Below are 17292 nucleotides of genomic sequence, written 5' to 3' on the forward strand. Positions count from 1 at the left end.
CTGAACACCGCCAGGAGTAACTCCTGAGTGCAGAGCCAGGAGTAACCCCTGTGCATTGCCAGGTGTGACCCAAAAAGCAAAATAAATAAATAAATAAATAAAAGATGAGAGTCTGGGCAAGAGCATTGCAGGTAATCTTGCCTTGCTAACAGCTAACATGGGTTTGATTCCCAGCACCCCATATGGTCACCCACACACACTGAGCACAGAGCCAAAAGTAAGTCTGAGCACTGCCTGGTGTAGCCTGAATACCCACACCCTGCCCCACAAATAAGAAAAAGATCATGGCCAGAGAGATAGATCAAAGGGCTAGAGTGCATGTCATGCCTGCCATAGATACAGGTTCAATCCCTGACAAGAGCACGGTCTCCTGAGCATCAACAGGAGCAACCCCAAGCATTGAGCTGGGAGTAACCTTTAAGTACCTCTTGGTATAGCTCAATCACTGTCACTGTCACTGTCCTCCAGTTCTTCATCGATTTGCTCAAGCGGGTCCAGTAACATTGTGAAACTTGTTACTGTGTTTGGCATATCGAATACGTCACGGGTATCTTGCTAGGTTTTGCCGTGCGGGCAAGATACTCTCAGTAGCTTGCCAGGCTCTCCAAGAGGGGCGGAGTAATCGAACTCGGGTCGGCATGTCAGCTGCAAGGCAAACGCCCTACCCGCTGTGCGACCGCTCCAACCCATTGCTCAATAACAAACAAAAAAAGATGAAACTGTCTCCTCTGGGGGAAAATACATAGAAACTGAGATGACTGTGCTAAGTAAATAAAGGAAGTGAAAAACAATTACTAGATGGTTTTACTCAAAATGTGACATATAAATTAGTAAGAAAGAAAATAAAACTATCTCCTAGACTCAGCAAAAACTATTGTAGTTACTAGAGGGAGAGGGGAGGGGACAGTTGGGAGGCAATGTAGAAGTCTTCTTCACAATGGAATGACACTGGAACTTTAGTTGTGGGAGTGAAGACAAATACACAAATACACAGGTAAGAAGCCAAATCATGAAATTAAAATAAAATGAAATAATGGCAATGTAAAGAAAAACAAAAATTTAAATTAGAAGGAAACCTAAGTATCCACCAATAGGGAAATGGCTACACGAATTTTAATACACGTAACGGCCTATTGTCTGGGTGTTAAACAGCATTTTAAAAATATTTATAACATAGTAACAAAAGATATAAGGGCCAGAGAGATAGTATAGGAGATAAATCACTTGCCTTACATGCAGTTGAACCCAGTTCCATCCCTGGCACCACATATATCCCTCTGAGCACTGCCCAGGGTCATTCCTGAGCCATAAATATCCACTGGGCTTTGCCAAGTGTAGCCCAATCCCCCTACCCAAAAAGAAAATATATAAAACTATTTAAATAGTTTTCTTTACAAGAGAAACATACCTATCATATATAATAGTTTGGGTGACATACACTAATAATGGTTAGGTCAGATATAGTTTAAGAATTTATTTGAATTTTTACTTTGTATTTTTCTGCATTTCCCAATTATTATCTTAATGTTATATATTAATACCCAGGTAAATATATATACCTTAAGCTGGGTAGGGAGACTGACTGAACAAGATAGGCCCAAGAACAAAGCCACGAAGTACACTAGAATTACCCTCCACAATGCTCCTGGCTCATTCATTTTCCTTTGGGACTGAGTTTTCAATCACTTATAGACAACTCCATTTAAATTTATTATCACCTTGTCATCTTAGCTTGCCAAGGCTCTGCTGAAATCTCGATATACCACATCAAACATATTCCCCTTATCTACCAGTGCAGTACTCCTGTCCATCAAGACAATTTAGTTAGTCTAACATGAAGTCTCTGAACTTGGTTAACCAAACCAGATTCTTAGGCTCACCACTTTTTTTCTGAGTATTTACAAAACAATAGTCTAGTCTGGAATTTAATCCACGATTTGCAAAATTCTTTTAAAAATTACAAGGACATATACCTAGATCCCCAATGTACATATTTATACAAAATATTTTCTTCTTTTGTTCTCCTAATTTTGAGGTCATACCTTATGATGCCCCAGGATTATTCCTCACTCTGTACTTGGGAGTTACTCCTGGTAGTGTTTGAGAGACCATGTGGCACCAAGATTCCTGCATGCAAAGCACTGAGCTATGGAGCTATCTTTCTGGTTCTGCTCACATTTTTTTTCTTTTTCATGTCAGGGGGTTTTATGCTACATCAGGTGATGTTCAGGGATTACTCCTGATAGTGCTTGGAGGAATATATGTGGGTGCTGGTAGTGAACAAGTGCACTACACACTGAACTATCTCTCAGTCGCTGCTCACATTTTTTTCAATTACTTAATTTTGTCAAGTGGAAAAATCCCTAAATCTCTGAAGATATCTAAATTCAGGGGGAAGTAAAAAAAATCCATTTCAAAAGGACAAAAGTTTTATCACCAAAAAGTAGAGAAAGGACCTTTATTACACTATGACTGTTAATCTGTGTTGCAAATCATAATTCCCAAAAGGAAAAGAGAGAGAAGTTGAGAGAGAAAGGGAGAAAGAGAGAGGGAGAAAGAGAAAGAGAAGTGCCTGCCACAAAGGCAAGCAGGGTTGGGGGTGGGAGGGAAACTGGGGAAAGTGGTTGTGGGAAATGTACACTAGTAAAGGGATTGGTGTTGGAACATTATATAACTGAAACCCAACATGAACAACCTTGTAACTGTGTATCTCACATGATTCAATAAAAAAATTTAAACTATGACTCTTATTAGCTCAAGACTTTGATTCAGTAAGTTTAGTACAAATAGAAATCTGCAAAGAAATTCATTTCCACGTATCTAATACAAAATTTGAGTTACAAGAACATTAGAGGTCATTTGGCCTAGTCTTCTCATTTAACCTATCTGAAAACTGAGGGTTGGTGGTACAACAGGTAAGGTGCTGATCTTGTACACAGCTGACTGGGACTCAATCCCCAGCATCAGATATGGTCCTCCAAGTGTCCCCCAGGAATGACCCCTAAGTGAAAACAAGGAATAAGCCCTAAAAACAGCTGAGTTTGCCTTCCACCACAAAACAAAGAAGAAAAAAAAACTGAGGCATTGGCAGGAGATGTGGTTCAGTGGTAGAACACATGCGTTCATGTGTAAGGCCCTGGGTTTGATTAAAAAAAAAGTAGACTAGAATTAGATTATTTAGCTAAAGATTAAAGTCAGAACTAAAATGCAGGGGCCTAGGTACCTAGTCAAAAATAATTCCCAAAGAATTTAGCTTATGGTGGGAATGCCGGCTGGTCCAACCCTTTTGGAAAACAGTATGGACGATTCTCAAAAAATTAGAATTTGATCTCCCATTTGACCCAGTTATAGCACTCCTGGGAATATATCCCAGAGAGGCAAAAATGCAGAGTCGAAGTGACATCTGCAATTGTTTGTTCATTGCAGCACTCAATAGCCAGAATCTGGAAAAAACCTGAGTGCCCGAGAACATATGACTGGTGAAAGAAACTTTGGTACATTTACACAATGGAGTACTATGCAGCTGTTAGAAAAGATGAAGTTATGAAATTTACATACAAGTGGTACTACATGGAAAGGATTATGTTAAACGAAATGACTCAGAAAGAAAGGGATAGACACAGAAAGATTGCATTCATCTGGGGAACATAAAGCAACAAAACGGGAGACTAACACCCAGGAATGGCTGAGATTAGTACCAGGAATTTTGCTCCATGACTTGAAGGCCAGCCACATGTGCTAGGTGAAAAGGAAGCTCAGATAGAGAAGAGAGCACCAAATAAAGGGTGTTGTGAAGACCCTCCCAGGGTGGGAGAGACATGCTAAAAGTAGTCTATAGACCAAACATGATTGCCACTCAATGCCTCTCTTGCAAAACACAGTACCCAAAAGAAGAGAGAGAGAACAAGGGGGAATGCCCTGCCACAGCGGCAGGGTGGGACGGCGGGGGGGATGGGGGGTGGGAGGGATGCTGCAACCTGTGGTGGGGGAGGATGGGCACTGGTGGAGGGATGGGTACTTGATCATTGTATAACTGAAACCCAAGCACAAAAATGTATAAGTCTATAACTGTACCTCATGGTGTTTCACTAATAAAAAAATGATTAAAAAAAAAGAATTTAGCTTATACACAACACACACACAAGAAATATATTGAAAAACACAAATTTTCTTTTTCTCTTAAGGGTTACCTCAGCAAAGTTCAAGAGTGTCAGTGCCACTCCTGTCAATGATAAGCATGGTGGTACAATGATGCTCAGCCCAGTGTGCTGAGCAGGGCCACACCCAAAAGTGCTAGAGTGCCAGGATTGGGAGGTGGGGAAAGCAGGCAGTACTTGAGATGGGATCAAACTCAAGGCCTCGTGAATGCCAGGCATGTGCTCTACCACCTGAGCTATCTTTCTGGATATATATATATATATATATATATATAGAGAGAGAGAGAGAGAGAGAGAGAGAGAGAGAGAGCGCGCAATAGCACACCGGGTAGGGCATTTGCCTTGCATGCAGATGACTCAGGTTCGATTCTTCCATCCTTCTCAGAAAGTCTGGCAAGCTACCGAGACTATCTTGCCTGCACGGCAGAGCCTGGCAAGTTCCCCATGGCGTATTCAATAGGCCAAAAACAGTATAAGTCTCATAATGGAGACATTACTAGTGCCCGCTCGAGCAAATCAACGAACAATGGGAGGACAGTGCTATTATAGTGCTATATATATTTATTTGCTTTTTGGCTCACAGCAGTGCTCAGGTGTTACTCCTGGCTCTGCACTCAGGATTTACCTCTGGCAGTGTTCACAGGGCTATATGGGATGCCAGGGATCGAACCCAGGTTGGCTTTGTGCAAGGCAAATGGCCTACCCACTGTTCTATCACTCTGGCCCCTCATAAAGGGAGCAAAAGCAGTATTCTTTGAACCTCAGTGACAATTATTATTCTTGCCCTATTTCTCTAAAACAATTTCACTATTGTGAACTATAAGCTCAAAGCTTTAAACCAAAACAATAGTGTAAATATCACATAAGTAAGTAAGTAAAGGCCCTCCCGTTGATCTTCGATTTGCTCGAGCCGGCCCAGTAACGTCTCCATTGGAGACTTTGTTGTTACTGTGTCTGGCATATCAAACACTCTCGGTAGCTTGCCGGGCTCTCCGAGAGGGGCGGAGGAATCGAACTCGGGTCGGCCATGTTGGCCGCTTGTAAGGCGAACGCCCTACCCGCTGTGCTATAAGCAAAACATATTTTTAAAAATCATAAAACGCTATGGCTAAATAAAAATAATTTATTTTCATTGTGATATATTATTCCAAATCATTCTACCCTATCAGGATAACTGACTTATTATAAATACCAATGTTCCACATAATAAAGATAAGAAAATATCTGTCTAGCTAGGTCCAAAATACTTTGCAAACTCTTTATCCTTGGACTACATAGAAAACAGAAATACCACATCCTTGGGTTACATGAAAGACAGAAAAGTCCAGTACAAACATATACACATATGAAATTCAGTCTCAGAAAGTAAAACTGAAAAAAAAAAACTAAAATCTTTGTTCCTATACGCTTACAAAACAGGGTAGCTCTATAAGAGTGCATGAGCCAGAGAATATAGTAGGTAACAGCCAATCCAAGTTTGATCCCTGGTGCCACATATGGTCTCCCAAGCCTCTCTAGGAGTGATCCCTGAGCACAGCCAGGTATGACCCCAAAATCATAAAATGAAACAAAATAAGGGGCTGGAAAGACAGTCACGGGGTAAGGTGCTTGTCTTACAAGTGGCCTACTATAGTTAAATTCTCCACACCACATATGGTCCCCTGAAAACTGCCAGAAGTGATCCCCGGGCACAGAACCAGAAGTAAGCACTGAGTACCACAGGTTGTAGCCAATAAAAAATGAATAAAGAGTGCAGTCACCTGGATGTTTCTCAAAAAATATTCAATTACCTTATGACCTGGCAATTCCATTCCCAGATACGTGTATGTATGTGTTATTCTAAAGGACTAAAAACATATAACCAAGGGCTGCAGAGACAACAACCAGGAAGAGAGTTCTTGCCCTGCACACAGCACATAAATTCATCCCCAGCACCCTACGTGGTTCCCCCAATAACCACCAGAAATGATTCCTGAGTGCAGAGCCAGGAGTAAATCCTGAGCACAGCAAGCTATGGCTCAAAAACAAAAAAAAAGAACACGACCAAATCAAAATACAAAACTCATTTACAAATGTTCACAATAACCTATTTCTAATAGTCAAAAGATATAAATAATTCAAATGTCCAATCAACTGAAGAATGGACAAATAAAATGTGGTATAATCATGGGATAGAATATTACTCAGTCTTAAATACATGCTTTGAGTAAATCTTGGAAACATTATGCTAGAGGTATAAGCAAGATACCAAAAGGGACAGGATGCATGACTCCATTTCATATGAACCTGTCATAAAAGATTACTTCATGGAAACAAAGAAGATTTGTGTTGTTGTGTTGTCTACGCAAACTACTAGGGGGCAAAGAGTGGCAATGATAAGGAGACAGTTTTTTTCTGGAGTGAGGAAGATGTTCTCAGTTGATTGTGGTGACATATGTACTACTCTAAACATTTCAAAAACCATGGAATTGTTCAATGTAAATGGGCTAACTGTATATGTGAAAAAGCTGTTTTAAAATAGTGTGGGCCCCATCCACAAGAACAAAAGCAACAGGTGCTGGCGCGGATGTGGCGAGAAAGGGACCCTCCTTCACTGCTGGTGGGAATGCAGGCTGGTCCAACCCTTTTGGAAAACAGTATGGACGATTCTCAAAAAATTAGAATTCGATCTCCCATTTGACCCAGCTATAGCACTCCTGGGAATATATCCCAGAGAGGCAAAAATGTATAGTCGAAGTGACATCTGCAATTGTTTGTTCATTGCAGCACTCTTTATAATAGCCAAAATCTGGAAAAAACCTGAGTGCCCGAGAACAGATGACTGGTTAAAGAAGCTTTGGTACATTTACACAATGGAGTACTATGTAGCTGTTAGAAAAGATGAAGTTATGAAATTTACATACAAGTGGTACTACATGGAAAGTATCATGTTAAGCGAAATGAGTCAGAAAGAGCGGGATAGACACAGAAAGATTGCATTCATCTGGGGAACATAAAGCAACAAAACGGGAGACTAACACCCAGGAAGGGCTGAGATTAGTACCAGGAATTTTGCTCCATGACTTGAAGGCCAGCCACATGTGCTAGGTGAAAAGGAAGCTCAGATAGAGAAGAGAGCACCAAATAAAGGGTGTTGTGAAGACCCTCCCAGGGTGGGAGAGACATGCTAAAAGTGGTCTATAGACCAAACATGACTGCCACTCAATGCCTCTCTGGCAAAACACAGTACCCAAAAGAAGAGAGAGAGAACAGGGAGGAATGCCCTGCCACAGCGGCAGGGTGGGACGGGGGGGGGGAGGATGGGGGGTCGGAGGGATGCTAGGACCCGTGGTGGGGGAGGATGGGCACTGGTGGAGGGATGGGTACTTGATCATTGTATAACTGAAACCCAAGCACAAAAATTTGTGAGTCTATAAGTGTACTTCATGGTGTTTCACTAATAAAAAAAATTTTTAATAAAAATAAATAAATAAATAAAATAGTGTGGGCCCTATGATTTGTATCAAGTCAGCATTCTTAGCACAAACTACCTGCACTCAGTTCTCAGCCCCCCCTCCCCCCCAAGCACACAGTCCTGCTTCCCTTTAATCACCTGAATTAACAGTATAGTAGGCTTGCTCTCTCAGGTCTCAAGTCAATTTGCAAAAGAGCAGGTAAGGCATTAAGGAAACAATGGAAGAAAAACAAAATGAAACACTGCAAACACACAAAAACAGATACACAACATCATTAGACATCAGAGAGATGTAAATAAAACCCACAGTGACATAGCATTTCAATTCTATCAGTACAGGTGGAACAAAAAAAAAGCTAACATCTGGTCAAGGAAGTAGTACAAAGGGCTGGAGTGCATGTTTTACAAACTGAGATCCAGGTATGATCCCCAACCCATATGGTTCCGCATGGATACCACTGGGAGCAACTGCTGAATACAGCAGAGTATACACCAACTTCCCATATCTACTGGACCAACCTGAACCCTTAGGTTGGGTTCTACTCTAAAAATAAAAGGGTGGGCCAGAATTATAGTACAGCAGGTAAGGCACTTGCCTTGCAGACAGCCAACCCAGGTTCAATCCTCAGAATCCCATATGGTACCCCTAACACCGCCAGGACTAATTCCTGGGTGCAGAGCCAGGAGTAAATCCTGAACATCACTGAATATGATCCAAAAAGTAAGAAGTAAAAAATAAAAATAAACAAAAGGGTTTTCCAGAAAAACACTAGTTGAGTTTACAGAGACCGACACAACTCCTCCCTACACCACCAAAAAAAATTTATGAGTCTTGTCCAGCCTATGAAGAAAATGAAACCCTCACACATCTGGTGGGAATGGGCAATAGTGCCTTCATTATGAAAGACAACCTGGTTATTCGTCAAAAGGTTAAATATAAAGTCACCATATGATCCAGTAGGTATAGCACTGTAGCACTGTCCTCCTATTGTTCATCGATTTGCTCGAGCAGGCACCAGTAACATCTCCATTGTGAGATTTGTTGTTATGGTTTTTGGCATAAAAAATACGTCACGGGTAGCTTGCCAAGCTTTGCCATGCAGGCAGAATACTCTCGGTAGCTTGTCATGAAAACCTATGTCCATGCAAAATTTTCATACATATATTCATAGAATATTATTCCACTAAGTAGAAGCAGCCCAAATTTACATCAAGTAATGAATAGGTAAACAAAATATGGTATTTATAATTAATAGAATATTATCCAGTCATAAAATGAAGCATTGACACATGCTATAACACAGTGAAACTTGAAAACACTATGTTAAGTGAAAATAGCAGATCAAAAAAAGACCAAATATATAAAATCATGTATGCAAACTGTCCAAAATTGGGAGATCCATAGAGAGAGACAAGTAGATTAGTGTTTGCTTAGCATTGAGGGGGGGTTGAGGAGGTTGAGAGGTGACAGCTAAAGGCTGTGTAGTTTCTTTGGGGGATGGTGAAAATGTTCTAAAATTAATTGCTGGGTACAGATGTATCTAGATAGGGAAAAGTGGCTAAGACTTTCTCAGCTATGGCAGGGGGGTAGTTTTAGTCTAGTGCTAAGATCCTTATGTCCCTAATTCTTAGAAAATCTGACGTTTGGGATAAGTAACCTTATGTCATTCAACTTCTCTGTAACTTCACTTTTTTATTTGTTAAACAGAGATAACACCACCTCTCCACAGTGATATCCTGAGGATTGTTTACAAAGTAATCAGAAACAGAAAGATACTCAATAATTCAATTCAAGGAACCTGTGCAAACCAGGTGCTAGAACACAACAATCAACGTGTCTTCAAATTATTCAGTATAGAATGCTGTTAGCAAGAACTCATTTTTTTGCATCCCTATGTTAGCCTTCTCTTAGGGCGGCATAAGAATTTCAGGACTTTGATTCTCTGCCTTGATAAGCTTTCACCTCTGTAAGAGAGATCATGCTGATACGGTAGCAGCTATGTTTACATCCTTCATTCTTGAACAGGAGGAGACAAGATGAACCATTTAAATGTTATGAGGGAAATGGATGCTTTTTGTGTTTTCAAATTATTATCAACCCTGATTCTTAACTCTTCTGAGATTTACCTAAGGTACGGCATGGTGAAAGTGCTTTTTCAACACATTAAAATGAGTATGGAAACATGCTTAAGCTTTCTCAATTCCTGGTCTGTCTAGATTCACACTACAGTTGAACAAAACTGGTCACAAAGGATCAGTTCCCACTTTAAGTCCTTTTATCAAATTCTGGCTGATTCCCTGACTGGGGGTTCAGGTTATACTCTAAAAACAAAAGGCTTTTCCAGAAAAAAACTAGCTGAGTTTATAAACAGACTGATACAAAGCAACTAGTGGGGAAAAGTAGAAGAAAGGTTTCTAAATCAGAATTTTATAAGAAGAAGCCCACCCTTCTCTTGGTAGAGCAATTTCTAAGTCACAGAAAATTATTTTTCATTTTAGAATAGATTGGAAAAGAGCTTTTGCCAAAAGCTTGCTGTTTAAATTTTTTAATTTGAATTTTAAGCAGGATTATACATGCCCAAGAACATCATGCTATTTTTAGCTAATAGGTAGGACTGCTTTGTCCACAAACAATTTTGGAGAAATCATAAGTGAAACTATTAAACAGCATCTTTCACTGTAGTACCTTATTATTTAGCACTTCTATATCTGCTTTAATATTTTCCAAAGCTTCACCACAAAATACTTGTAAAGTACCCAGGCTAGCCACAATACAAAGTTCAAATAGAAAAAAATACAATTTTAATACATCATCATGGCAAAGGACAGATATGAAAGCATCTTGACATTAGAACATTCCCACCAAGCAGCCATTCATTCCTTGAGTGTTCAAGGGAGAGTCACTTAGGAAGCAACAGTTCTCAGTGTAGCACCTTTTAAATGTTTATATCCTCTTTCTATGTATTGAAAGGGATATTTAAAATGTAAAATTGACTGTGATGACAGAGGCAAAATGCTGGGAATAAATTAAAAGTCATCGGTTTTTACACTGAAATGGTTGAACGGTTTGGTATTGTGAATAATTTCTAAGTTAAGTTGTTTTAAACTGAAAATGGAGTAAAATCGTTTATTCTGCTCTAATTAGTCAAAGCTGTTTTTCAAGCTCTCACACCAAAGGATATCTAGCTTTCTACACTGGCTTTGCAAAGGTGCTGGTGGCCATCATGATTATCATGCTAACTGCATGATACATACATTTTACACATAATAAATATACATACAATCTTCCATATACATTTTAGCTTGTCATTCTATGGCTTTCCCAGTTCCTTTTCAGTTTTTCCTCTGCTCTAACTAGGTCTTAGGTATCCTTGGTATTCCCAAGCACGATTTGTCCCAACTCAATGACCTCAGGATTAAACTGATTGGCTGACCCTCAGCTACATTCCTATCATGACCTTAAGTAAGTCATGCCCTTGCTATCCTGTTGCTTTTTTGATCTACACAATGAAGGGTTGAAGAACCATGTGATATTTCTAGCTCTTACATTCTGTGCTGAAAAAAATCCAATAATGAACATTCATTTGGCCAGTAACATGTGCAGTCTTTGCCATTTAGCCAACAGACATATATTTGGATTATTCATTTTGTAAATATCCACATGATGCAATCTTCCAAAGCACAGTATTTCAGATATTTATAAAATGAGCAATATGGAGTCCTTATTTTGAAAAACTGGCCATTTATTAAAGAAAATTAGAGCGCAACACAGAATGCTTTAGAGTCCCTCTGGATCTGTTTCTAAGGGCCTGTTTTTTTGAACGAGAGAAAAATAAAAGCTTTTTCAGTTGGTCCCTTGATGGACTTACCAAAGCAAAGAAAAAAGATGGGGGTGTAAAGACGGAGAACCTTTACAATAAAGGCGCAAGTAGATCCTAAACCCGTGTATAGCAAATGGTATAAAGATCTCATATAATGGAGAACTTCCACAAACCTTATAAGCTCTCAGTAATATGCTCAGAGCCACGAACACTGCAAGATCTCTTCAAGCTATACAATCTGGAGCTTTTTATTAAACCGCTACATTCCCCCCAACAAAACTCACAGAAGTATGTAGTCAACAGTTTCTACCGAATTCACAGTATTGTTTCTATGTGCACATCAGAACAAAACCGAAAGAACAGATCATTTTCTCCTACACACACAAATATGCAAGAGAAACCATTTTCTTTGCAGAGCCTATATTTCAGCTGCTTGCTTGACGGAGAAGCAAACAGAGCAACGCACGCAGACCTCATAAAAGCAATAACCCTAAGGTGCATTTCTTGGCATTGATCTCAACTCCAAACATGGAGCTAAATTACTCCAAGTGTCCATTTACATCGCTCTCTCCCATTCATTTCCTGGGACCAAAAAGCTCTCTGGTAAGGTACCGTCCCACACTTCTCTCCCTCTTAAAGGAGTCGACTGCAAAAAGGGGCACCCGGTCCCTCTTCTAGATCTTCAGCCTCTTGGCCTGAGTCATGAATAAGAGTTGGGGCTGGGAAGCGCGCAAAGGACCGAGCTAGGTGCTTTCCGTCCCTTACCGCTTTGCAACAAGCTCCCCGATTTTCCTTCCGGTCGGGAAATCCGAGCACCTGCCCGGGAAGGGTCCATTGCCCCGAGGGACAAAGGCCTACGCGGCTTGCAAACAGGCAGACCGCAAAAACCGTCGAAGAGCCCCAAAGCGCTGGCAGACAAAAGCGGGGGTGAGGGGCTCGAGAAAGCCCGATCCGTGGCGGTGTTCCTGGAGGTTGCGGGTAACTGTGAGCGTGCTGGGGACGGAGGGGGGCGGATTTCGAAAATTACCCTGAGGTTAGGGATTAGAAAGCTGCTGGGGCGCCGCTGCGGACAAGAAGGAGGCTGAAGGACTGAGGCCCTGGGCTGTAAAAGTGGCACGGTTCCTGGTTGGGAAGAGGTGATGGCCAGACGGGGTCCCCGAGGAGAGAACAGAGGCGCGGGGGACCAGCCTTCAGCAGGGGCTTCCAAACGGAATGCCGCGCGGGCTGGGGGCACGCGGCGCGGGGGCTTGCGGGCTAGCTAGAGCAGAATGAGGGGCACAGTGTTGGAAGAGACAGTCCGAGAACAGAACTAGAGAGAGGCCGTGGGGGGGGGACTACGAGGGGACCTGAACCCCGGTCCAACCCACCTCACCTGGCGCCCGGTCGGAGTCCAGGTCTGGGGCTGAGCAGCGCCAACTCCCGCCAGCCCCTCAGTTCCGTGCGGGAGACCGGGGACACAAAGCGGGGGAGCGCGGGAGGAGGGAGAAGGAGGGAGCGAGCAGGGGAGGAGACGCCTGAGGCGCGGGAGGTAGGGGGAGGAGGGGCGCCCGCAGCCCTCCGCCGGGGTCAGGGGGCGGGGCGCCACGCTCGGCCAGCCAAGGGCCTCCGGCTGGCCGGTTGGCTGGGGAGCGCCTTCCCCGTGCGCGGCTCACCTCGGCACCTGGACCCGGCAGACTCCAGCCAATCAACAGTCTCTATTTGCATACCAGCCCCGCCTAGGCCAGCCCATTCCCAGACCGGTCCCGGAGAACACAAAGAAAACGCCCCTCCAAAACACACCGAGGGGAGAAGATGTAGTCTCGAGACCCTTCCTCTAACGCATAGCATCACCTTTTCAGCGTGCTTGTGACTCTTTCACTGTCACCCTGATAAGGGGAGGGGAGAGGAGATCATAAAGGTTTGATCCAAGCTCATGCGCTCTGATTTCTTCTCCCGGAGGTTTATCTAACGTAGTCTCCGGTTCAGAGGCACACGGTTCTTGGTCGGCCCTGAGCCCTCCACCACAGCCAAGGCCTCCGCCTCCGCCCCCTCCCCTTTTTCCATTCGCTCCAATCTCTTAGGCAGCTGCCTCTTCCCGTAAGCTGCTGCCCACTACTGGGCCTATGCTGCACTGCAGCTCTAGTAGTCTGGCTCTAAAAGGCCTTGACTACTCCCAGGCTGTCCACACCTACCCCAGCTCAGAAGACGAGGGGGCTGAGAAAAGAAATTACCTCCTTAAGGCTGGCAAAGTGACTTTGTTAGTGGCAAAAAGAACCATTCTGCACAACTCTAAGCCCCCCAAATCATCTCTCGTACCTTCAGGTCTGTACTGGGCCACGATGGTGACTGACTGTCCAGCGCGTTTCAGAGCAGCTGCAGCCTGCTCGTGAGTTGCGTTCCTCAGGTTAACTCCATTCACCTGTCCAAAGATAGGCACCATGAGCCACCCCCCAAAGCAATAAAGGCGGGTAGCAATTAGGAGAGGGAGGTGGGTGGCCCATCCTCAGGCGTGTTCTCATGCCTTTCTCTGTATTCCATTCTTGCCCCTTCCAAAGGATAGAACTTCCATATAATATTTATGTCTGTAGATAGGGGTCAAATGCCAAGAGGGGCTAAAATCCAAGAGGCATTCATTTTCTCCTTAAGGTTCACTGGCCTGGTCTGGCCCGCTCTCCCTCACTAAGGATATAGTGAATTCCATTTTTTTAAATTCTTAGCCCTTGCCCCATCACAAAAATCATTCCTTTGAAGAAGCAAAATTTGCCTCTCTCCCCTTTGGATTGCCATCACTTCCATCCTCCCACCTCGCATTTGTCTCCTCACCGATAAGATCCGGTCTCCCCTGCGTAGCTCCCCACTCAGGTCAGCTGGGCCTCCTGCCAAAATGAAGGAGACAAAAATGCCTTCTCCATCTTCTCCTCCTACGATGTTGAAGCCTAGGCCTGTGGAGCCTTTGTGTAGGATGATCTTGCGAGGCTCTCTGGTGGGAAAAGAATGGTAGAATAATGACAAGATAGGTATAATCTGTTGTGCCTGTGAGGGCCAACAGAAAAACGCCCATATTGCTTTAGAATAGAGGTTCCTAAACTTGTTTTCCTTACTGACTCCTTTTCAGAAAAGTTAATTGCTCAGTTTCCCCTGGGTAGCTACCTTCTTTCATTAAACAAAGCACTCCCCAAATTGTACCTGAGGAATACCACATGCACCCCCACTCATTCCAGAACCTCCAGAGGGGCAGGATCAATCTCTTTGGGAAACTTCTTTACAAGAAACTGAGCCCCAGTGCTGGATATCTTTCATGAAAGCTGTTTAGCTGCTACTTCCTGCCAGGTGCCAAATTTCTGTTCTTCTTCCCTCCCTTTTTCCTGAGTCAACTTCCCATGGTCCCCTTTTCTCTCAGTTCACCTAGTCCATAGAGTCTAGGGCTCTAGAGACCAGGCCTCAGAATCCACTCACTGGTCCTCTTTCTCTGCACCTTCTATCCTTCCAGTTAGTGTGACGGACACTGGGCCATAAGAAGGGGAAATATTTCGGGGAAGTGGAATCACCCTGGATTTGAGTTCTCTCACCATCTACAAAAATAAGTGTAGTATCTAGAGATACTACAGCATATAATGCTGTTGCTTTGCACGTGACCACCTTGGGTTCAATCCCAAGTACTGCCAGGAGTGATCCCTGAGCACAGAACTAAGAATTAGGCCTGAGCACTGCTGAGTGTGTCTTCAAACCCAAAAATAAACAAAAACGGGCATATTTACTTTATTCATGCTTCTCTGAAGCCAAAATATCACCCACCAAACTCTGACCCCTCCTCCTCTCTTCCTCCACAACAGATTTAGTCACCAACTACCACTGTGATGTGGGCGACAACCAGGATAAAGAGATCTCAGGAACCTCAAAGGAGCTTTGGGGTCAAAGAAGAGGAAAAACGTCCAAGAAATCTCTGACTACAACTAACCACATCTGAAAACCCATCTAAAAACAGCCACAGTGTCAGTGGAGAAGAGGAGCAGTCATTTATTTATGTTCGTACAACCTACTCCCAGCACACTTCCCCAGCTGACTGTGCTCCCTTTCAGCATCTTCATTTACAAAAGGCCAAAGTCCAAGTGCCCTCCTTACTTCCTGATAATTCCAGGTATGTGGAGTCCTCCCTGAATTTCCGACGTTTTGGCTGGCAGCCCTCCTTATCCTCCTACCTGGCATCCCCTCCAGGACGCAGGGAGCGGAGCGGCCAGGCCCACCGCTGTGAAGCTCTTCTCCAGGCCGAAGCCGAGGCTGAACCCAAGCCCAGGGCCAAGCCAGAGCCTGAGAACTTGCGTGCTCTCTCCATGGCTCCTCAAGCTCTCCCCCTACCGCCTACCCTTCCGGCTCCACTACAGCAAGCATACTGGGCCCCACCCCACAAGCCTGTCCCCCAGAACTCAGGCCGGCCCAACCAGTTCCACTGCTGCTGCTGCCACCACAATGAGGTGGGGCGGATTCCTATGAAGCCAGCCTGTCAGCTTCCCACCAACCACACAGCAGCTGAACGGCTTTTTGCTATAATACATGGGGTGATGACAGCAGCGGAGGTTGGGGGCAGCCATATCTCAGGGCAAGAAAACCCTGCATCCTCCACTGCTCCTCCCTGGCCTTTGTTTACTTTCACATAGCACCACATACTTGGCACTCCCCACTTGATGTTGGAACTTGCCTCTGCACTCACCTTGGCATCTCCCTAGAGCTCCAAGTACTAGGAGTATGAAGTATCATTCTCTTTGCTATACCTCACGGAGGCCTGTAGTCACCCAAAACCAGATTCCCTTCTGCCCCATCGGTAGAAAAGCTAAAGAAGGGGGGAATCTTTTTTTTAATTTATTAAAAATTTTTTAATAGTGAGACATCATGAGGTACAGTTGCAGACTTACATATTTTTGTGCTTGGGTTTCAATTATACAATGATCAAATATCCATCCCTCCACCAGTGCCCATTTCCCACCACCACGGATCCCAGTATCCCTCCCACCCCCCATCCCCCCCATGCCACCCTGTCTCTGTGGCAGGGCATTCCCCTCTGTTCTCTCTCTCCTTTTGGGTGTTGTGGTTTGCAAAAGAAACACTGAGTGGCAATCATGTTTGGTCTATAGTCTACTTTCAGCATGCTTCTCCCATCCTGGGAGGATCCTCCCAACACCTTTATTTGGTGTTCAGAAGGGGGGAATCTTACCTGGTAAAGTCCTCCTCAGCCAGCATGTGCCGGGGGATAGGAGAGTAGCGTGCTGGGGGAACTTGAGGAGGAGCAGGGTAGCTGACCTTGCTCTCCATGGCCCCCAGATAACCCATGTTGGAATTATGGCTTATGTGGTTGTCAGCCAAGGCAGTGAAAGCTAGAAGAAAAGGAAAGTTTGGAGAGAATTCCATGCAGAAGCGACTACCCCTTCCCCGATGACCCCCCCCCACTCCATTTCATACAAAAAGACCAAGTGATGCTGATTCCTCAGGCCTCTCTTCCCCACTCTACCCCCAGGGTTCCTCCTGCACAGTCTCTTCTAAGTCCTGAGCTCACTCCTGTGAATCTTAGAAAGAGCTGAAGTCAAACAGTCTACAAAGAAAGGCATGATTAGAGGTGTGACTAAATAATAATCCCTTCACGTCTTTGTAGCCTAACACAGTTTTCCAAGGGTTTCTCATCCATGATCTCTTTTGATCCTGCAGTCGTTCTATGAGGAAGGCAACACATATATCATTAGGTACTTTTTCCAGATGAAACCAAAGAAAGTGTTATGTCCAAGAGTACGCCATTGTAAGGGACAGAGCTGGGATTCATACTCAGATCTCCTGAGCACTAGTTATCTAATCTCTCTCTTTCTTGCTAGCTTACTTGCTCTCTCACTTGCTC

At 43.8% G+C, this 17292-nt stretch overlaps 1 protein-coding gene across 4 annotated transcripts in view; it reads right to left on the reverse strand.

The window, feature by feature from the left end:
• DLG3 (discs large MAGUK scaffold protein 3) overlaps positions 1-17292 on the reverse strand; it is a 64616-nt gene that overhangs the window by 40773 nt on the left and 6551 nt on the right. For 3 of the 4 annotated variants that reach the window (XM_056129999.1, XM_056129997.1, XM_056129998.1), the window contains exons 7-9: positions 16621-16780; positions 14235-14391; positions 13728-13830 (exon numbers count right to left, since the gene is read on the reverse strand). In XM_056129999.1, the coding sequence (XP_055985974.1) occupies positions 13728-13830; positions 14235-14391; positions 16621-16780 (420 nt within the window). Of the gene's footprint in view, positions 1-13727; positions 13831-14234; positions 14392-15610; positions 15878-16620; positions 16781-17292 lie in introns of those variants that run through there. The other variant, XM_056130000.1, reaches the window with a different exon arrangement.

Source organism: Sorex fumeus, unplaced genomic scaffold (genome assembly GCF_029834395.1).
Source record: "Sorex fumeus unplaced genomic scaffold, SorFum_2.1 ptg000073l, whole genome shotgun sequence".
NCBI classification, from domain to species: domain Eukaryota; kingdom Metazoa; phylum Chordata; class Mammalia; order Eulipotyphla; family Soricidae; genus Sorex; species Sorex fumeus.